This window comes from Pantherophis guttatus, chromosome 7 (genome assembly GCF_059756535.1).
Source record: "Pantherophis guttatus breed Tessera chromosome 7, ASM5975653v1, whole genome shotgun sequence".
NCBI lineage: Eukaryota > Metazoa > Chordata > Lepidosauria > Squamata > Colubridae > Pantherophis > Pantherophis guttatus.
In genome coordinates this window covers 36,869,966-36,893,418 of record NC_142069.1, presented here as the reverse complement: position 1 = coordinate 36,893,418, position 23,453 = coordinate 36,869,966, and the positions used below count along the sequence as shown (strand labels likewise).

The 23,453-nt window shown below is 34.7% G+C and overlaps 1 protein-coding gene across 1 annotated transcript in view; it reads left to right on the top strand.

Annotated features, from left to right (window-relative positions):
* NEDD1 (NEDD1 gamma-tubulin ring complex targeting factor) overlaps positions 1–23,453 on the top strand; it is a 45,060-nt gene that overhangs the window by 9,320 nt on the left and 12,287 nt on the right. Inside the window, exons 3-11 of the mRNA XM_034402918.3 lie at positions 1,430–1,524; positions 7,493–7,609; positions 9,933–10,073; positions 18,199–18,428; positions 19,380–19,581; positions 19,923–20,112; positions 21,668–21,799; positions 22,181–22,228; positions 22,393–22,616. Coding sequence (XP_034258809.2) covers positions 1,430–1,524; positions 7,493–7,609; positions 9,933–10,073; positions 18,199–18,428; positions 19,380–19,581; positions 19,923–20,112; positions 21,668–21,799; positions 22,181–22,228; positions 22,393–22,616 — 1,379 coding nt within the window. The remainder of the gene's footprint in view (positions 1–1,429; positions 1,525–7,492; positions 7,610–9,932; positions 10,074–18,198; positions 18,429–19,379; positions 19,582–19,922; positions 20,113–21,667; positions 21,800–22,180; positions 22,229–22,392; positions 22,617–23,453) is intronic.

Here is a 23,453-nt window from a genome sequence, read left to right as displayed (position 1 = left end):
TTCCTAATCTTTCTGGTTCAATGTTACGACTGCAGTGTTCCAGATCAACAGAATTTTATGAACTCCTATCAAGGGCAGTCCAACATAGAACATGTTGCAGTGTTCACAAAGAGCTATGTGGTATACTGATCACCTGCTTATCTGAAAAATTAAAAACAATGAAATTGAAAAGGTAAAGGTCTTAAAAAGCATTTATTTTCAGTCTCCACCTCCTGAAAAATGTTCAATGAAAAAATGAAAAAAAACCCTCAAACCTCACCGTGAACTTCCAATGCAATAACTAGATAGGTAAGCTGTGATAGGAATAACTATGTGCCTGTATCAGTTAAATGCTTCAAAGCTGAAGTTCTAAGTCCTTTGTGGTATGGCGCACAAAGCTTTGTGTATAAGGAGATCCCTGAACTAGAAACGGCAATCTAATTGTTGCATGCTTGGAGTTCTTTGCTCATTCACCAATAAACTTCATAGTTAAAACTTGGATGTATCTTTTGAGTTTCTGCTATTAAAGTACTGGCTCAAAAAATATTTAGGGAGCAAGTTTTTAGCCCAGCTGTTTCCCCATTATAAATATCTGAAAATGCAAGCAAGAAAAAGAACAAAAGAGAAATATATTTAAAAGCTGTATAAAAGCTAAGAATTTTTGAGATAGCATTAGATTAATGCCACATATAAAAGTGATTTATATCAATTTGACATGTTGAAACCATTATTAAAATCAAAACAATACTCAGTAATTAGCAGAGGCAACTAATCTAATAAGAATCATCAATCACAATAAACAGTTGGAGTTTCTATCTAATCTGAAAAAAATCTATTATAATGAAGCAGGCAAAATCTAATATTTTAAAAAGCCTTATGTTTGGATAAACCCAAGCTTCAGATCTAATAAAAAGTCATGTGCAGAATTATAACCTATAATTTTTTTTTTGGTTAAATAAGCATAAGATTGTTTTTTAAATATAAAGTTTTTCACATTGAAGCATATTGCCATAGCTGTAAGGACATTATAATGTACCATTTCCAATAAGAAAAATAAAGTATCCTAACATCTAAATACAGAAGGGTTTGCTGTATTAGTTGTGTAAAATAGCTATGATATATTAATCACGTGTTTCCAACGAATCCCCAGTACTGCTGCACAGAATCTAGCCACCTGCACTGTTATCACTGTGGTCTATTCGTCTATTCGTTCTTAAGCAGTTACTGGAGATAAGCAGTGTTGGAATGGACAGGATACCTATTGATTATTGGGATTATTGGTCATTGTCAAAATAAATTATATCTTTTTGAAAATGACTGTTGAAAATGTACTGTTCTCTAATTTGGAAATGCATGTGATTAAATGCCTACTTAAAAGAGGTTTTCTTCCCAACTAAAACAATTTTGCGTAAACAAAAGCACATGTTGTGTTCCATGACTCTTACTTCAGATAACTTTTTGGTAACAACGACAGCTGTTGGTGATAAGATTGTGGTTTCAAATTGTAAAGGAAAACCAGTTCCACTCTTTGAACTAGCTGAAGGGGTAAGTAGAACAGCTTTAAAAAGTCGTCTTTTAATGTATTGCTATTTATATGTACTCAAGTTCCCAAATTCCCAGTAACTGTTTATAATATTCCTGATAATCTATGCTCTCCTGAAAGTAAACCTCCTCTAGATTCAGTTGATAAGATTTACAAATAAATGAATTTTACTTACTATCTGTTCTCTGTTTCAAAAATACATAATGCTTATTTATATATTTATATAAATTCATAGTCATGTTTTGGATTTGTTTCCAGAAAGATGCTTCAGAATGTGCAGGGTCATGAATGTAGCATCTGATTGCAATTCTTTATAGTAACACCTTCCTTCCAAATCATACAGCAATAATAGAAAGGGCCTGAAAAAATATGGTTACTCTAAAGCAGCGTTTCTCAACCTGGGGGTCGCGACCCCTTTGGGGGTCAAATGGCCATTTCACAGGGGTCACCAAAGCCCTCTCTTGCCCCCCCCCACGCCTTCACTCACCCTCACCCTCTGCCTCTGTTGGATCTCCGGCCGTTCGCTTACCCCACCCACTCCCAATTTATTGCTGCCTCCGGAGCCCCGGTTGATGGCTAAACTTTAAATTCTTGCCGCGGGGCTTCAAAGGCAGTGGTGGGATTCTGCCGGTTCTAGGGGGTTCAGCCGAACCGTTCGTTAAATTGCTGGCTCACCCCGCCCCTTGCCCTGCCCCTCCGCACCACTATTTATTGCCAATAAATAGTGGTGGGCGAGGGGTGGGCGAGCCAGCAATTTAACAAATGGTTCGGTGTTTTTTTGTAATTTTATTGGCCCGCGGAGCTTCAACATAGGCTAATTAGCTCTTGATTAGATCGGCTCCCGACTCTCAGCTGATTTGCTCTCAGCTGTTTTGCTCAGTGCTCTGCTGCTTGCTGGAGCAGATTTTTTTCCCCCTAGCTATGCTGAAAAACAAAACTGAAAGTAAAGCAGGCTGTTGGCTTTGCTGTTGCTGCAACGTTGGAAAATTAGGCAGTCAGATTTCTTTTCTTTTTCCTCACCAAAAAAGGTAGGTGCAAACAATGGAAAATTTAGGGAAAAAGAGGAGATTTCAAGATTTTAAAACACAAAAGAAAAAAAGCTCTATTTAACTAGGGAATTGTAATAATTGAGATACTATTAATTGTATATTGTGTTGAAAGCAGAAATGGTTAAGTTGTGGTTTGGAGGAATATATGGAGGAAATTATTTATTATTTATTATTATTGGTAAATATAATTGATTTGTAAGAAATTGAATTGCATGGAAATAATTGGAATATTCATGTTCATATTGATTAATATACAAAAAGGTAGTTATATAACTAATTGATTTATATTAAAATGTTGAATTTATATTAAACAACTGTAATATTACATAATTAACAAATATGAGGATGGATATAAAAATAGATGACAATGGGAAGGGGTATAATATAGAATAGAAGGGAAAAATTGAATTTGATTAAGATTAGAGATGAGGATGAAGGGTAATATTGGTTTTTTACAAAAATAGATGAGGAATAAATATGGCAAAAAGGAAATATAGAAATTGTAAATTTAATTGAAATGACTAAACACTGTTTAAATTTGTGAACCGGCCAAATACTCTGTTCAAAGAAAATACATTGTATGTTTGTATGTGTTTCTAATTATTGTTATTTATTCATATTTGTTCTCTTTTATTCTTTAAAGTTTAACAATTCTTTCTTTATCTTAATATCTTTATATTTGTTTGGGGTTGGCTTTCTTCCCTTTCATCTTTTTTATTGTACAGCAATCTTTCTCCTCAAACCTACCATCTCTGTCTTTTCTTTCCTTCTTACTTTCTCTTCCCCCCCTCTTCTTCTCCTCCCTACTTCCTCTTCCTTTCTCCTTCTCCTCCTCTCTTCCTCCCTCTCTCTCCTACTCTAATTTCCCTTCCGTTCCTTCCTCCCTCTCTATTGCTGTATCCTTTTATGCATATGGACTACTCAGGGGGCTGAAAAAGTTATTTTTGACTGGTCCTCGCACTTTTGACCAGTCCTCGAATTTATGACTGTCCTCACAATTTACGCTTTTGCCCTATCTTGTCACCATGGTGAAGAGAAGCAGTTGTGAAATGAGTGACACGATTGTTAAGAATGCTACAATGGGCATAAATGATGACCAGTCATAACTGCGAAGACCGGTCAAAAGTGCGAGGACCTGTCAGAAATCACTTTTTTCAGCCCTCTGGGTAGTCCTTTTGTGCACAGGGACTACTCAGAGGGCTGAAAAAGTTATTTTTGACTGTGCTCGCACTTTTGACCAGTCCTCGAATTTACGACTGTCCTAACTTTTTACGTTTTTTGCCCTATCTTATCACCATGTTGAAGAGAAGCAGTTGTGAAATGAGTGACATGGTTGTTAAGAATGCTGCACAGGCATAAATGTGAGGATGGTCATAAGTGTGAGGACCAGTCAAAAGTGCGAGGACCTGTCAGAAATGACTTTTTTCAGCCCTCTGAGTACTCCCTATACACATAGCCATGGCCACCCAGTCACATGACCAGCTAGCCACGCCCACCCAGTCACATGACCTCCAAGCCACGCCCACAAAATAAGCCACGCCCACAGAACCGGTAGTAAAAAATTTAGCACCCACCCCTGGTTGGGGGTCACCACAACATGAGGAACTGTATTAAAGGGTCACGGCATTAGGAAGGTTGAGAACCACTGCTCTAAAGGGTGCATATACATCAGGTACCACTGTTGCACTTCTAGGCACTTTTGTTGCGAATAGAATTCAAAAACATAAGGCACTTATATGTGTAAGACAATTTTATTTACTCTCCTTTCCACCAAAATAAAAAGTAAGGGAAAAAGACCTGCTGCTCTTAGCACAGAATGTTCCAAATGAAAAACAGGAAGTATTGTCTCTACTTGTATGTAAGAATATAATAGCAGCAAAGCTAATTCACAGGGATTGGTCTAGAACAAAATCTGTACTCCAAATCAAAGAAATATTGTAAACAATCCAGGAAGCAATTGTTGCTGTTCCTTAATACAGTATTCATTACTAAATGAGCACTAGTAGAGATTAGAAAGCTCTTCAATTTTAGATTAATTCCAATTTAGAATATTGTTCACACCTGGACAATAATTTGCTCTCTCTCAGCTATTAATGGCTGAAATAAGTCTACTTTCTAATCTGTTCTAATCCATTTTTAAAACAAGTCATATATAAGATTTATGATCACTTATTGGACATAAGAGTTGCAATCATTTAAAAGCAATGTTGTCTTGATTCTTTGCAGTTTTGGAACTTAGAATTTTCTGCTGTTTCTTATAATTGTAATAAATTATAGTAAATTGTGTAATCATAATTCCCATTGTCTATATCTGTGTTTATTGGCTATTATTACCTGCGGCGTTAAAATAATTCTGAATACATTAATAATGCTGCCTTCAAAATTAAAGAAGATCCTCAACAAATAGTGGGAAAAGTTGAACATAATATTCAGAAGACAAATGAGAAATTAGAAGGAGTGGTGGAAGAGATAAATCAAAATAAGTTACAAGAAAACAAAAACACTGAAAAGACAGTAAAAATAAATACTAAGAATTGAATAGTTAATTCCTTACAATAGAACAGAGAGAAAACAAAAAAGAAGACTTCCCCCAAATAATGAAAGAGTTATGGATGGGCATCCAAATGATGCAGCAGAAGGAGATAAAGGGTAAGGCAGAGGGGACACTCAGTCTATGTAAAAATGTTAGAAAGAAACATAGAATCCAAGAGAGAAATATAAAAGAATAACCAAAAAGTCAATAAATGATGAAATTCTAAAAAGGCTGAGAAGTGACGGATAGAGATATAATACCTTCTAATATTGTGACTGTATTAAAAACTAATAGAAATATGTAGAAAGTATAAATTGGGAAAATAGTAACACATATACAGATATATAATAGAATTTATTATAACCACAAATATTGGTTAGGTTAGGAGGTTAGGTTAGGTTAGGTTAGTTAGGTTAGGTTATTATAACCACAAATAAGGTTAGGAGGTGGAAGACTATGATTAGGTATACTTAAACGTATTATGATTAACAATGTGCAAAACATATACTGGAATTTATAGCTTTTAAGAACTACAGATTCAGAGGATTTAGATATAATCCCGGGACTGATTAAATTTTATTAATAATTGGTTTTATTGGTGTTTATAGAAAACTGAGATATTGAAAATGTGGTGGAACTTGAGCAATACTTAAAATATTAAAATATTAGTGATTTAACGGGTCAACAAACACATTGTATGAAGAAATGTAATTGATGTTTAAATGTATTTTTGGATAAAGTGATAAAGAATCATAAAGAGAGAATAGTACTGTTTAAAGATAAAGAAGTGAATATGGAAGAACCCCAACAAGTGGGGGGGAAAAGTACAAATTGGGAAAATAGTATTATACACATTGATACATAAGAATATTATAATTATAATGAGCATTTTAAGGTTAGAAGTAGGAAGATTAAAACTATGTATATGTAATTGTATTATTATTGTTAGCACTATATAAAAAATGTATTGACCCAGTCATTACGCTGTCCACAAAATATATTGGTTGTTAAAGGAAAACTTCAAATAAAACATATACAGAAAAAAAAGCTGTTATTAACTATGAAATTTTCTTTTCTCTGTTCTTGTTAAGATCTTTCTGATAGTATCTAGAACCAGTACACATTTCAGAGTGAATGGTCTTTTGTCAGTGGTATTCCCAAAACAATGCCTTTTATGTTACATCCACTGGCTTAAGTTCTATAGAAAGCCATCCAGGCTCTTTTGAATTAAGCTCAGCTCCTGGTGATGTGATTTTATTAACACAACATTGTGAAACTCGCTTCTCATTGAAAAAAAATATTCTGGAGGAAAATAACTTTCTAGTCTACAAACTTAAGATTTTCTGATTGCCTCTTATTTAAGCACCAACCAGCATAGCTATTTTGCGATTGGCTAACACTGGCTTGGTGTTGCCGTATTATGACTCTACTCACCTACTTACAGTTATTAATAATTTGAAAATGATTTGTTTCCAGCCTCATATACAATTATGTGGTGTCTGTTTTTATAAAGGCAGAACTTTCATTTGTCAAAGGAAATGTATAATTTGCTTCAAATTCTTCACAGTGTGAAGGCTGCAGAGAAAAGCAATGAAAGGGAATGGATGATTATTCAGCAATATAAATTAAACTGTTCACGGATCATTCAATATACATTTTAGTAAACACACTGTTATTTACTAGTTCTATGATTTTATTTCAGACATCCATTTATTTAATTAAAATATTTGGATTGATTTATTTATCATTTATTTAATTAAAATATTTTGATTCTTCTTTTCTATTTAAAAAGCACCCAGAACAATTATTATTGTTCAATCACAATAGTACATTGTTGAAAGAGCAGATAATTACTATAATTCGTCTTTAATTTTTCTGCTTCTAAAAGTAATAAAATGGTTAAGGTGTTGGACTAAGTTCAACCTCAATCATGGAAGCCTGCTGAATAGATTAGGACCAATCACTTTTTGTCAGGCAGGTTACTCCACAGGGTTGTTGTGAGGGGAAAATAGAAGGAAAAAGTACAGTGTATAGTTCCATAAGTTCATTGAGGAAAAGCAGGATATAAATCTAATTAATGAAACGAATTGGTTGATATTAAAGGAAAAACATCACAATGGGCTTTCATTGGCCCCTGCTAACTTTAATTTTGGGCTATGGTGTTGGTAAATTAAATTCGAACTATTGAATAATCCATCATAGTGATGTCATTTTATTTTGTCTGTGTCATATTTGTTGAACACTGTTTTCTTCATTTCATTAAAATACAAAATGTCATTTATTTTAATCAGATCTATATTTGTGCCTCAGATTGTATTAACTTTTTATCCTAGTTTAAAATTGATGTTGATATTATCTTGATTTTTTTTTTAATTTATTGCCAACTAGGCAAAGCAAACATGTATAAGCTTGAGTTCGAATTCAATGTATATTGCAAGTGGAGGAATTGATAGCACTGTTAATATCTGGGATTTAAAATATAGAAAACTTCACCGATCTCTTAAGGTAAGATACAATATTGTATTATGGTCTTTTTTTGTCAGTTAATATATATGAGATTAATATCACCTGTAAATCTTTAGGCTTATACTCCAATATTTAAATATCAAAATGTAACTCATATTTTACATCACAGATGGTTTTGGGCTAGCAGAATGATAGCTATCTAGAAGTGGTGCTAGATATTACACAGACTTTACAATTAAGTAGTATGTAGTTATTGCAGAGATGGAAAAGTTGTCCACTTTCTTAAATCTAAATCTGATGCTTTTAATTGACCTTGATGCTCTTATTTGACCTGAATAAATTTCTCACATCATAGAGTGAGATATATACAATTGTAGTGATGTGGTGTAGTGTAGCAACGTATGCTGCTTAAGATGTTGGACTCATACCAGGGTGGGGGTGGGGAATCCAGGTTCAAGTTGATTCTCAGCCATAGAGTTTCATCAGGTGACTTTGGCCAGTCAGCCTTTCTCACAACGTTGCCTACTCCTCACAGTTATTATGCAGATAGAAGTGAAAGGAGTGCTATTTTACATTGCCTCGATGAAAGGTTTTATACCTAATAAATAAATAAAAAGTATTCCTCAGATATACAGGTAGTCCTCGACTTACAACAGTTCATTTAGTGATTGTTCGAAGTTACAACGGCACATAAAAAAGTGACTTATGATCATTTTTCACACTTATGACCGTTGCAGCATCGCCATGGTCATGTGATTTACATTCAGATGCTTGATAACTGACTCACATTTATGACAGTTGCATTGTCCCAGGGTGATGTTATCATCTTTTTGTGACCTTCTGACAAGCAAAGTTAATGGGGAAACCAGAGTCACTTAACAAATATGGCAAGAAAAAACGTAAAATGGGGCAAAACTCACTTAACAGAATTCTCATTTAACAACATAAATTTTGGGCTCAATTGTGATTGTAAGTTGAGGACTATCTGTATCAGTACACAAGAGTGTACGTTATTTCATTATTTATGTATATAAAGTGTTGTAAGTGGTTTAATTAAAATATTAGATGGGCTTGGAAAAATAGTTAATGAAAAAAAAAGCAAAGTATGGTTACAAGATTTTAACTACAGTCTTTTGGATTTTGGGGCAGTTAATCGTCCTAATCTGTTATTAATCTCTGTGTAGCTATTTTTCTTTGATTATAGAATTTAGTTGCTGTGCTGATTTCTATAATTGCAAAATGGTAATGAATTTCCCCTTAAATAACTGTTTGTCTGGGAACATAATACTTTGACATTTATGTGTATGCAAATTTAGGATTATGGGAAGACTGACTGACAGTTGTTAGGTAAATATCATTAATAACACTATGGAAGAAAAGCAGTTCTTGTTAAAATACAATGTTTTTGCAAAATGTTGGAAAATGTTTTATCTAAACTCTGGGAATGGCAGTTTTGAATATGTGTGGATATTCCTTTATTGATGAATAATTTCAGTTCTATTACAAAATATTGTTACATTTTAGAGCCTGAAGACTTTGGTCTGAAGTAATTAGACTATAGGTCCCAATTTATTGCAGCTTGGTCTTTGATATTTTTGGAGGATCTGGCCAATGGATAAGGATATTAGTGAGGCCCTATTTGTTTGATGTGAGGAAGCATTCAGTAATTTGAGGGTGAAGGTCATCGCTATCTAGAAAAGTGAAGTTTACCAGAGCTAGATATTGCTTTTAATATCTTTGATAAAGCTTAACTCCCATCACTATAGTTTGGATAGATATTTATTAGATAGGTCATTCTGTGCTAAAGGTGAATAGTAAATACAGAAGAGTTCAGGAACAACCTTTCCTATTATATGCTTCAGAGGCAGATTTTCATTCCTCTTAATCTTCTCTTTTGTTGAATGGTATTGGTTAAATTTGATGTATCTTTAGGGTTTTGTGTTGACGTTTGATGCCTTCTTACTTTTTAGCCATCTTCATTATTTATCTTGCAGATTAGTTTCAATTAAAAAAAATGAAAATTGCTATTATTATCAACAACATTCTTAGTGCACATGGTTGCTTTAACAGAGTTCAGCAGGCATTAAACATTTTCTCTGTTCCTCCCAAAATATTCTAGCATAACATGTTGGTTATGAATGTGGGTTTTTTTTTTTTAAAAAAAACGTCTTTTAAGCCTGTTGTAGAATTTGTACAACTGTTTAATGTATTTCCTTTAGAATCATGAGAAATTGTGTCATTAATTTTCACAGTAGTGGACACAGAAGGATTGGGTACCAAAGAGAAGTATTTGTAATCTCAACATTTCCTTGGAGCACATGAGTGTTGTACTAAATTAAAGCTTGCATATTTTCTTCTTCAGGATCATAGAGAGGAAATAACTTGTGTGTCATTCAATTGGAATGATTGCTATGTTGCATCAGGATCCTTGAGTGGTGAAATTATCCTGCATAGTATTGCTACAAATTTATCCAGCACTCCATTTGGTCATGGAAGCACGCAGGTACGTATCAGTGACACAGCAATCTGTTCCTAGTGGCATGAATGGATTCTATTGTAATCTTACAGAAGGTATACAACTTGAGCACCAAATTTATACACAGCTTTCAAAAACTGGAAATATCTTTTGAAAATGATGCTATCATATTCTAATTTGTGACAAAAAGGGATAATGACTAATTACATTAATGGAAAGTTGGTTGGTTCTATTTAATTTTAATTGAATGAAACTTACAGGGTAATATGTATGAAAATGTGGGATCCTTTTGATACATTAGCAGAAAAGAAGGTGATCAGATGCTAATGGTATAACCTATTTTTAGGTATATTATTGCATCTTCTTTTTGACAAGAAATTTTTGTTTTGTTTTTAGTAATCTGAACAAACTAAATATTACATGGCACAACTTTGCAAAAGATATGATAGTGGCATTGTGTCCATTAAAAGCAAAAGCCCAGTTTGAAGAAACTTTGTTGTTTTTTATTCATTGTTATCATCCATCAGTTATATCAATGCAAACTTTTTAATAGTCAGTTTACTCTTTTTAAAAAAGCCACCTCATAGCAGAGCTAATAAAGTTGTCATTGTGTGTGGCTTATTTGGGAAACTGTGTCTGACAGTTATTGATAGACAATGTGATTTTGTTTAAAGACCAAAGCAATGAAAGTAGGGATGAAATATTGGATCTTTAGTGACAAGATGCTAAAAGACATATAGCTGGATTATATTAATTGGACTTTTCTGTGTGCACTTTAAATTCCTGGCTGTGGTTTGTTTTGCCATTTATAACGTTTCATTATAGCCAGCTGAAGAAAGGTTCAATTGCTGTTAAATCTAGATCCATCTTAATGTAAAATATAGGGATTTATGACTCAGGGATGAAAATTCTAAAAGTGAAATCAGGAGCATTTATTATGATATAGGTAAATGAAATTTAAATAGTTATTATATAAAATATATGATGCTAATGAAATTATTCATTGTTTTTAATGCAATTTATGAGTAGAAACATTAAATGTTTCGGATTTTCTGCTTGTTTACTTGAAACTGAATGAATTATTTATTTTGAGTATAATATAGAACATAGGAAAGTGGAAAAGGAAAAAAATTATATAATAGGACATGAGAACACTGGAACAAAATATTTCAGATCTTCTCCTTCCTCGTGAAGTTTACACATTTCTAAAGTTTTGAAGAAGTAACCTAATTTAAAATTGGGTCTCTCTCTATGTGTGTGTGTGTGTGTGTGTGTGTGTGTGTGTGTGTTGACAACACCATTTTGCAACAGTAAATGGTTTTACTCTGACACTTTTGATTTTCTTGTACAGCTTTTTCAAAACACCTGCATGTTCATTTAACCTCTGAAAAATGTGTATGTCTGTGTATATGGAGCCAGTTTGGAACAGTGGTTAAAATGCAAAGGATTGAATTCTGGTCATGCCTTAGACACGGAAGCTTGGTTGGATGGCTTTGAGCCACTCTTTTTCATTCCAATCCACCTCACAGGGTGGTTATTGCAAGAGAAATAGGTGTTAGGGTCATTGTGTATATCATTGTAAATTATGTAAATAAAGATGGAATATAAATTTAACACTATAATAAAAAAATATTTCCCACCTCTAATTATGAAGAGGTGGTCATCAGACTTCGTGGAGGTAGAGAGAATCTAGTAGTCCCCACTTCCCCAGAGATTCTTCTAGCATTTTTTCACACTATTTTTAAATGTGTGTTCAAAGCATGCTAAATGTCTAATATATGAAGGTTTGTGAAAATAATCTCATTGGAAGTATGTTCCATGGTAACAAATAATGCATTCAGTTAAAAAAAAGGCATTATCCCATCAATTTTAGCTTCATAATATCTTGCTGAATCACAGCCTCAGTCTTGAAAAAATTAGCAATAAAGAAGAGACACTAAGCTTGGCATTCTTGTCAGGATTCAAAAGTTTCCGTTGTTATTGCAGAATTGCCTACCTTGGAAAAGTTGTTAAATTTTAATTGCATGTCACTCCAGTGAAACTTATATGGCAGACTTGCTGACTAAACATTTGAAAGGGCTGCTCTTGTAATAAAGATGTGGTATCAATGCTGACGTTCAGTTAAAGGTTTTTCAGGTACTACTTTTCTGTTTCTCACTACTGGATATTGTGTCAGTTTCAATCTCTTCTCTGAGTGCTATATGCTATGCTATGACCACATAGTTGAGCCACAACAGAAAATGTGCTTTTAGTGAAAAACCATACCTGTGTCCCACTGTTTTCACTCCTTCCAACCTGACAGAATGTTGGAAATAAATAATGTAAAAGAGCTCAGAGTTCTGTTCCTCTGCAAGAGAACTGGGACCTAATTTATGTGTACATATTTTAAAAATGACTTATTCTGGTTTGGGTCTGAAGAAGTGAAAAACAAAGCTCCCAGTGCATCCCTGAGAGAACTGGGCAGCATCATCAGAATGCTGTTGGTTCCTCTAATTCTGCATTCTTCCGGGTGGCATTGCCCAGTTCTCTGTCATAGGATTGCTGTTGGGAAGGAAAAAATAAGTCGCTGTGCTTTGATATAAATCTATGTGAAATAAAGATATGTTCTGCATGTTTTTTCTAACTTGTTACTCTCTTCAACTCAACAGAATGTTGGAAAATTATTGTTCAACATTCCAAAACTGAATAAACAGGGTCTGATTTTGTGTGGGGGCAAGAAACTGGCAGAATAGTAAATTTAAAAATAGGCCAGATCTAGCAACAAATGCAAAGAAAAATCCTGAGGGGGGGAAAAAAATAAAAACACATCTTTGGGGCAGACTGTTGGATAGTGTCTCACAGAATAGTTAATACTCTAAGCCAGTGGTTCTCAACCTTCCTAATGCCGCGACCCTTTAATACAGTTCCTCATGTTCTGGTGACCCCCAACCGGGGGTGGGTTCTAAATTTTTTTACTACCGGTTCTGTGGGCGTGGCTTATTTTGTGGGTGTGGCTTGGAGGTCATATGACTGGGTGGGCGTGGCTAGCTGGTCATGTGACCGGGTGGCCATGGCTATGTGTATAGGGCCGTGATGGCGAACCTATGGCACGGGTGCCACAGGTGGCACGTGGAGCCATATTGGTGGGCACGCAAGCTCAGCTCCGGCACACATGTGTGTGCCAGCCAGCTGATTTTCGTGATGTGAATAAAGTAGGAATTATAGCAAATAAGAAATAATGTGAATAAAATAAGAATCATACAAAGTCAGATACATAAAATCAGATCCATGAACTCTGAAGGACCTTCTCTATTGAACTCTGAAAGACCCTCTCTATTCACATTATTATAAGAGAGAAACGTGCTTGTTAGAGGCAGCTGAACCCCATTATTGTCCATCAGGAAAGCTAAGAATGGTGTTCTGGTGGATGACTGACTCTGATAAGGAGAAGAAGCTAAGCAATTACATCATAGATTTCCTCATAATTACTTGACCTATGACACTGTGTCAAACACACTGATTCTATATATTTTCTTAATAGAATCAAAACTATGGAAATACAGCTATATGGTAACATCTGAAAGGACATGCATAGGAAACAGAAAGTTACTTATTGCTTAAAGTATAGCCATAAATTTCTGCATTTAAACATTACAGCACTTAAGGAAAGTTGTAAACTATAAAGTGATGGGTTAGTAAAGTTGTAATGGTTTAATAATTAGTAAAATGATGGGGTAGTAAAATTGTGTAGCCAAAATAATTTTATTAACTAGCATGTAATGGTTTGGTAATTAGTAAAGTGTAATGTAAGTATAATGTATTTATAATGTAACCATATATGGAAGCCGGAAGGGCTCATAGAACTCCTTGTCTTGAAAACATATAAAAGCAGTGAAATCAGAGCTTCTCTTTGTTCAGATTTGCGAGAACCAAACACTGCACTGAACCTTTGCGCAAATAAAATGCATCTGTCTGACCCAGGAATATTTTCCAGTCTTTCATTTCTATAACATTCGGGCTTTCTGGGCTCACCAGAAGTCAGGAAACACATTGTTTCCAGCCTCCGGAGGGCTTCTTGGGGGGTGGGGAAGGCCATTTTTGCCCTCCCCAGGCTCCTAGAAAGGCTTTGGAGCCTGGGGAGAACAAAAAACGGGCCTACCGGGCCCACCGTGCCATCACATGCCAAAAGTGGGGGCAGCACAGGGGGGCGGGGCACATAGAATTTTGGATGTGGGCACACGTGCATGTGACCCTACCGTGCTCCCCCCGCTTTTGGCACACGATGGCAAAAAGGTTAGCCATCACTGGTATAGGGACTACTCAGAGGGCTGAAAAAAGTCATTTCTGACAGGTCCTCGCACTTTTGACTGGTCCTCACACTTATGACCATCCTCACATTTATGCCCGTGCAGCATTCTTAACAACCATGTCACTCATTTCACAACTGTTTCTTTTCACCATGGTGACAAGATAGGGCAAAAACGTAAAATGTAAGGACAGTCGTAAGTTTGAGGACTGGTCAAAAGTGCGAGGACCAGTCAGAAATAACTTTTTCAGCCCTCTGAGTAGTCCATATGCACAAAAGGACTACCCAGAGGGCTCAAAAAAGTGATTTCTGACAGGTCCTCGCACTTTTGACCGGTTTTCGCATTTATGACTGGTCATCATTTATGCCCATTGTAGCATTCTTAACAACCGTGTCACTCATTTCACAACTGCTTCCCTTCACCATGGTGACAAGATAGGGCAAAAACGTAAAATGTAAGGACAGTCGTAAGTTTGAGGACTGGTCAAAAGTGCGAGGACCAGTCAGAAATAACTTTTTCAGCCCTCTGAGTAGTCCATATGCACAAAAGGACTACCCAGAGGGCTCAAAAAAGTGATTTCTGACAGGTCCTCGCACTTTTGACCGGTTTTCGCATTTATGACTGGTCATCATTTATGCCCATTGTAGCATTCTTAACAACCGTGTCACTCATTTCACAACTGCTTCCCTTCACCATGGTGACAGGATAGGGCAAAAACGTAAAATGTAAGGACAGTCGTAAGTTTGAGGACTGGTCAAAAGTGCGAGGACCAGTCAGAAATAATTTTTCAGCCCTCTAAGTAGTCCATATGCACAAAAGGACTACCCAGAGGGCTCAAAAAAGTGATTTCTGACAGGTCCTCGCACTTTTGACCGGTTTTCGCATTTATGACTGGTCATCATTTATGCCCATTGTAGCATTCTTAACAACCGTGTCACTCATTTCACAACTGCTTCCCTTCACCATGGTGACAAGATAGGGCAAAAACGTAAAATGTGAGGACAGTTCGAGGACTGGTCAAAAGTGCGAGGACCAGTCAGAAATAACTTTTTCAGCCCTCTGAGTAGTCCATATGCATAAAAGGATACAGCAATAGAGAGGGATGAAGGAAGGGAAGGGAAATTAGAGTAGGAGTGAGGGTAAGAGAGGGAGGAAGAGAGGAGGAGAAGGAGAAAGGAAGAAGAAGTAGGGAGGAAAAGAAGAGGGGGAGGAAGAGAAAGTAAGAAGGAAAGAAAAGAGAGAGGTGGTAGGTTTGAGGAGAAAGATTGCTGTACAATAAAAAAGATGAAAGGGAAGAAAGCCAACCCCCCAAAAATATAAAGATATTAAGATAAAGAATGAATTGTTAAACTTTAAAGAATAAAAGAGAACAAATATGAATAAATAACAATAATTAGAAACACATACAAACATACAATGTATTTTCTTTGAACAGAGTATTTGGCCGGTTCACAAATTTAAACAGTGTTTAGTCATTTCAATTAAATTTACAATTTCTATATTTCCTTTTTGCCATATTTATTCCTCATCTATTTTTGTAAAAAACCAATACTACCCTTCATCCTCATCTCTAATCTTAATCAAATTCAATTTTTCCCTTCTATTCTATGTTATACCCCTTCCCATTGTCATCTATTTTTATATCCATCCTCACATTGGTTAATTATGTAATATTACAGTTGTTTAATATAAATTCAACATTTTAATATAAATCAATTAGTTATATAACTATCTTTTTTGTATATTAATCAATATGAACATGAATATTCCAATTATTTCCATGCAATCCAATTTCTTACAAATCAATTAATTATATTTACCAATAATAATAAACCAAATAATTTCCCCCATATATTCCTCCAAACCACAACTTAACCATTTGTGCTTTCAACACAATATACAATTAATAGTATCTCAATTATTACAATTCCCTAGTTAAATAGAGCTTTTTTTCTTTTGTGTTTTAAAATCTTGAACTCTCCTCTTTTGCCCTAAATTTCCCATTGTTTGCACCTACCTTTTTTGGTGAGGAAAAAGAAAAGAAATCTGCCTGCCTAATTTTCCAATGTTACAGCAAAGCCAACAGCCTGCTTTACTTTCAGTTTCATTTTTCAGCATAGCTAGGGGAAAAAAAATCTGCTCCAGCAAGCAGCAGAGCCCTGAGCAAAACAGCTGAGAGCAAATCAGCTGAGAGTCAGGAGCCGATCTAATCAAGGGCTAATTCAGCCTATGCTGAAGCTCCGCGGGCCAATAAAATTACAAAAAAACACCGAACCATTTGTTAAATTGCTGGCTCACCCGCCCCTCGCCCACCACTATTTATTGGCAATAAATAGTGGTGCGGAGGGGCGGGGCAAGGGGCAGGCTTTGAAGCCCCGTGGCAAGAATTTAACCAGTTTTTTTTTCCTCTAGCCATCAGCTGGGACTCAGGAGGCAGCAATAGATTGGGAGTGGGCGGGGTAAGCAAACGGCCGGCGATCCAACAGAGCAGAGAGTGAGGGTGAGTGAAGGCATGGGGGGGGGCGAGAGAGGGCTTTGGCGATGCCTGTGAAATGGCCGTTCGACCCCCAGGTTGAGAACCGCTGTTCTAAGCCATCTTTAATATGCCTCCTTCTTTCCTGGTGACATCTGAGGGTGGAATTTTCATTAAAATGCTGAATTAGGATTTAATGCTTTCTCATATTTATGGAAATAATATACACAGAAAGTCCTTTTGCAAAGGTACCAGTGTTTTTTCCCCCCAATCAGAACCCAGTGACTTGTTGTAAACAAGTAGACTCACAACCACATTTTAGCCCACATTTTCTGTTTCTAAATAAGATATTTGTTAAGTGAGTTTGCCCCATTTTACAAGCTTTCTTGCCAAAGTTGTTAAGTGAATCACTGCAGGTGTTAAGTTAGTAACACAGTTTTTAAGTGAATCCAGCTTTTGTATTTACTTTGCTTGTCAGACGGTCACAAAAGGTGATCACATGACCCCAGGACACTGCAACCATCATAGATAGGAGTCAGTTGCCAAGTGTCTGAATTTTGATTATGTGACCATGGAATGCTGCATCAGTCATAAGTGTGAAAAATGGTCTTAAGTCACTTTTTTCGGTGCCATTGTAACTTTAAACGGTCACTAAATGAATAAATGTCACTAAATGGAAGTTGAGGACTACCTGTATTGTATTTACATAGATTTTATATTGGAACAACAATATCTGGCCTCTTATGTGTTAATGTGAGAGATGTTGCTTGTTTTCTTAAATGGGTGAGATTACGAAATAGCTTCATTTAGAAACACTGCAATTTTTATGCACCATTCTTTCCAAATTACAAGTACTATACTTCTAAATGAAGTAAAATGTTTTTAGTTGTGACTGAAATAGAAACTATATCTCACCTTAAAGGCTTTGAGTTCTTAAAAAATGTTAGGTTTTTCCAGTTTTTTGAAAGATATCCTATGAAATATATAAATGTTATAATTCTTCTTAAATAATTAAAAATGCCACATCTTTTTCCAGGTGTGCCTGGCTACTTTAATAGCTGCTACAGAAGTTTCTACTTGTACACATACATCACCACATTCCTTTGCTTTCATATGTGATTATAACTTGAGATTTCAAGTAGTCTTTACCTGATTGTTTGATCCTGAACTGATGTAAAAAAAGAAAAATTCTTTCATTAATAGGATTAAAAATAAAATCTTAAGACATTTTGGGAATGTACATTTTACACAAATATGTATCAGCTTGAAGTCTTTGATTTATGAATGTGTGCAACTAATTACTTTGACTTAAATCTTTAGAATTGGATTTTGGCTAAGTCAAACTTTAGTTGAAATAGAAATTATGGAATACTGTCTGTTTGTTTTCTTACAGCCCATACGACATTTGAAATACTCTCCCTTTAAAAAAGCATTACTGGGTAGCGTCTCTGATAGTGGAACTGTAACCCTATGGGATGTCAACAGTCAAACTCCATACCACAACTTTGAAAATGCTCATAAAGCTCCAGCTTATGAAATCTGTTTTTCTCCCATCAGTGAGTTGCTGCTTGTAACTGTAGGTCTAGATAAAAGAATAATTCTCTATGACACAGCAAGTAAAAGGTAAATATATACTTGTCAGTATACTTATTTATAAAATGAGTAACAGCTTTCAACTAGTCACTTGACAGTGAGATAGGCTGCCAATGTATTTAATAAATAAATTTATATCAAACAAACAATATTTTGAAATCTTTATCATGAACTCTCTAATGAAACGGAATGAAACTCATTTTAATTTCAATAGTAAATGGAAGGTACATTTGAAAATGTTTTTTAGAATGTTTTTCATATATAAAAATGTTGCTTGCTTCAGTAAAGATAACCTGATAATGATGAAACCTGAAAATGATTACTCATATGTCAAATCTTCTTGAATTTGAGTTATCTGCAATTCATTATTAGATAGATTAAATCAAATGGGAAAAGTGGAGAAAATCCAATGTTGATGCCCTGAAATTTATTATTTATTTTACTGTCTTAGACAGTTAAAACCTTAAATCTGTTTTTTATTATAAATCTATAATGGTTGGAGTGTATGAGAAGAAAATCTAAACAGAAACCATAAATAAGGTATAGGATGTTGACTCTGAGAGTTCAATTTGCCATGCCACATACTTGAATTTTTGTCAAAATTGAGAAGGTATCATGACCAGCAGTATTTAAGGATATGTTTCCACTAGAAGAATGATGACCTTTGTGCGTTAACTTTATTTAGGGATATGTTTCCAGTAGAAAAAAGATGACCTTTGTGTATTAACTTTATGTACAAATTTAAATATAGGATGAATGGGCATATTGGTAGGCATAATCATTTATTGGGAAAACGTGTGTCTCAGATCTTATTTTGGCCATGAAGGCCACTGAATAATCTTGGGTCAAATGTATAGATGTAACCAGATCAAACCCAACAGAGAATTCAATAAGATAAAAGCTTTTATTTAGAAAATTGTATGTAACATTCTTATGGTTTTTTTCCTTTTTGTGTTCAATATCTTTATTTCACATATAAAGACAGTTGAGAACTTTAGTAGCAGAAACTCCTCTAACTGCAGTAGAATTCATGCCTGAAGGAACTTCACTCACTATTGGCTCTTCTCGTGGAAAAATATACCATTATGATTTAAGAAAGCTGACAGCACCTGTGAAATCAGTCAGTGCTCACAAAACGTCTGTGAAATGCATAACACTGCAGAATTGTAACAGTTTTTCAAAGGTAAAAACATCTTGAGCATATATTGATGAAATGTTAATTAAAAAAATAAAACTAAATATTTTCCATTTATAGTAAATCAATAAAGAAATCATGCACATTTATTAAGCTTTGAAATGTGTTTATATTTTAATTGTATTCAAACTGAACAGTTTTTATGCCTACAAAATGGCTGACATTTTCAATTATACTGCTTTGTCTTTTAGCTTGAAAATAATTTGTTTGAATGCTTTATTTTTACAAGAATTAAAAATGTCAGGATAGTTGATGCTAGCATTCTAGTCATTGTTGTAGATAAGTTTTTTTATTTGGACTATTTCTGACATACTTATTTTTATTTTTAGTCTAGTCATAAAACAAGTTCAAGTAAACAAACTTGCAAAAAACCTGATGTCAAATTGACAAACAATACTGGAGGAGTTCAGAATGTTGGTATTTTAAAAAGTCTTACATCTAATGTACCTGCTACTTTCCTGCCACAGTCCATGCCAAGTAATGAAGTTAAAGGAAATGATGCTCTTCCAGATAAATCAGGTAAAAAAAAAAGAATTTGAAAGCTGTTGAGAAAAAAATCTGGTAATGAAAATAGTGCCAAAGAATAAACATAAGTTCTTATTTCATTGTTTTGTTTTAACATTTCTGTAACCCCACTGAAAAATTGTTTATGTTGTACAAAGTTCTAGCAATGACTCTAGCAATGGCTGTGATTTTTTTTTCCACCAAAAAAGTTTCTTAACTCAATCACAGCTGGGCTGTGGTAAAAAATTATCATCTTGGGGTCAGGGAAAACAGAATAAACAACACACACACTTAAAAAAATGAAACTCTATTTTCACCCAAATTGCATATGCTTTTAATAGATACACAATGTGGCATTGCTGTTGAATTCGGACATTTTTTTTCCCGTATTTTGATTTAAAATACCCTGTTCCCCCCAAAATAAGACATCCCCTGATAATAAGTCCAATTGGGCTTTTGAGCGCATGGCAATAAGGCCAAGCGCTTATTTCAGGGTTCAAAAAAATACAAGACAGGATCTTATTTTTGGGGAAACATGGTACTTTCACCAATATCTTTCTTTTTAAAGATAGCTGTATATAGAATTAGCATAAAACAATATAACAAAATTCTGATTGACACTGGTCAATTTTAGAAATTTTTTTCAGTGTGCCATTCTACGCAACGGCTAGAAAGAAAAAGTTATAGGCTTGTGGATGCTTATGGAATCTCCTACTAGGCAATTTTTAAAATATCAAATGCTTGGATAATGATTTTTTGTATGTTAAATGTATTCTGTAGTATTCATTATTTTTCTTGTTTTGAATAACTTTGCAGTCTGTCCAGAAAATTCCAATTACAGATATAATAAATATATTTAGATGGCAGCATAATACCTTTTTTAAGATTTGGAAGAGATTTTGAGAAATACTTATTTACAGAAAAACAGTGCTGTCCTATATTCAAGGCCAGTGTTACCAGTAGACAAAATGAGATAGTCATTTTGCACCCATAAACTAGCACCCATAAATTAGTGTATAACTTTAAGGTGCCCTGGCAGATACTTTCACTTATGCTGAAGAAATACTCAACTACAAGTTCACATACAATGGGAGGGATGTGATTCTTCATTCAGACAGCAAATGTTTCTGCCAACCCTTCCTGTATTGCTAATTAGTGCCTAAGGGAAACAAGCATTCTACCAGTGTTGTGGGTGTCTTGGCACAAAATTTATTAGTATTCATTGTCCACACAATTAAAGTTATTAACAGGTATGGTTGGTAATGGTTATGGCTGTTGCTTGCAACTCAATATTAATTATATTAATTATTCTCAATAATAAGCCCTATTGATTGTGTGGAACATGTTACAGATTATATTTTGGCAGCATTCCATCTTTTTAAAGGTCAGCTTCTTATTATAAATCTCTAAACCCCTTATCTGAAATCTGCTGGATTGTTTCATTATTGCTATGACTCTTCAATATACCAAATTATATTGCTTATGAAAACAGAAGTTGCGTGCATGAATGAGAGTTTAGTTTATTCTTAAAGCATGTTTTTATTTAAAAAAAAATGTTTTCCCTTTATAGATTTGACCCAGAGCAGCAATTTGGATGTGATTCCTTCCAAAGAGATGGATCATGGGTATACTTCTAATTCAACTAATTTTGAAGACTTGGGAAGAAATAGTTTGGGTGACCTATTTTCTCCACTTCGAGATGGTATGTTGATGCTGAAATTAAACTATACGTTTATTGGTAAGAACTCTGCTTATTGCATTAGAACTCTTGCTCCTATTGGCTCTTATGGTTAGAATTCTGTAGCCATATATATTAGGTGGATCCAAGGTTGAATTGAAGAATGCTCATCAATTATTTCTCATCAAATTGGAAGGAGATCCTAAATAGATCCTTTTTTGTTCAATAGTTTTTATCAATGATTTGGATGAAGAGATGGAGCGAATGTTTATTACATTTGTAAATGATACAAATTTGTGGAATAGCTCATAATTTAGAAAACAGAATTTCTCTGTAAAATTAGGTTAAAAGTGGACTATTGGTTTTTTTCTTCTTGCATTGTCAATATCTATTTATCTGTTCTAGATATTGTGGCTTGTAAAGCAAATGAAGATGTTCCAGGAAAAAATGATGGTAAGCAGTTTTTATAACAAACTTTCTGTTATATTAATGATAGTAGCAGTATTATAGCAGAAATCTAGAAGTAACTAAAATACTATTTCAAAAGACTTGACTATGTATCAAGAAAGTTTTTAATTAAGCAATGCAAATATATGATCTTTTGTTTTGCATTATAGGTTTGGATTTTCAGTCTTATCTTTTAAGCATGGATTTTCTGTCTCAGTTTAATACCGCTTTACCTATAAGAAAAAATCCAGCAGGATCAAATCCACATATTGTTCATTCAAGTCCATTTAATATATTTGTTGGATCTCCCATTAAAGAGGAAGATGAGCATCCAGATATTGATGCTAAAAAAACAAATCATGGAAAACAAGAATCCAGTGAGCATATCAAACAGGTATTGTATGATTGCGGTTTTGCTTTTTATTTTGCTTTCAACTTTTCCCCCTTTGCATAAAACATAAAAGCTGTTACATCTTCCATCATACAATCTTACAGGAATGATCTTTAAGATTGGATCGTATTACATCAGTTTTGTAACAAGATAGATCAGGAACACTGTGGCTTTATGCATATCTTTTTCTTCCTGTTTGTTTTGGAACTATCAGCTGTTGTTGTTGTTGTTGTTGTTGTTAATCTTTGGTGAGATTCACAGCCTTTGAGGCTGGTTAATAGCTCAGTAGCTCGAGTCCTAACCAAGGACCTAGGAACTGTTAAGCTATCGTTGGAGGGTGTAAGCTATTCCAAGTAGGGTGGTTTTTTGTAGAGTCAAAATGTTCAAGTCCGGTAAATTTAGAATTTCTAAATAGTGGGGTAGCCCTTTGGGTATTGCTCCAAGGGCTCCAATTACAATCGGGACAACACACGATTTCTTTTTCCACAGTCGCTCAACTTCAATTTGCAAGTCCCGGTACTTTGTGATTTTTTCTTGCTGTTTATCTTCAATCCGTGCATCACCAGGTATTGCAATGTCAATGAACCATATTTTTTTCTTTTCAACTATTGTTATGTCAGGTATGTTGTGGACCAAGTGCCTGTCAGTCTGAATCCTAAAGTCCCACAAGATCTTGAGTTTCTCATTCTCTAAAACTTTCTCAACCTGTTGTTCCCAGTGGTTTTTGCTGAACTCAAATCCAAACTTCTGGCACAATTTCCAGTGAATGATCTTAGCAACACGGTCATGGCGTTGTAGGTAGTCAGTTTGTGAAATTTTGCTGCACCCACTAATCAGGTG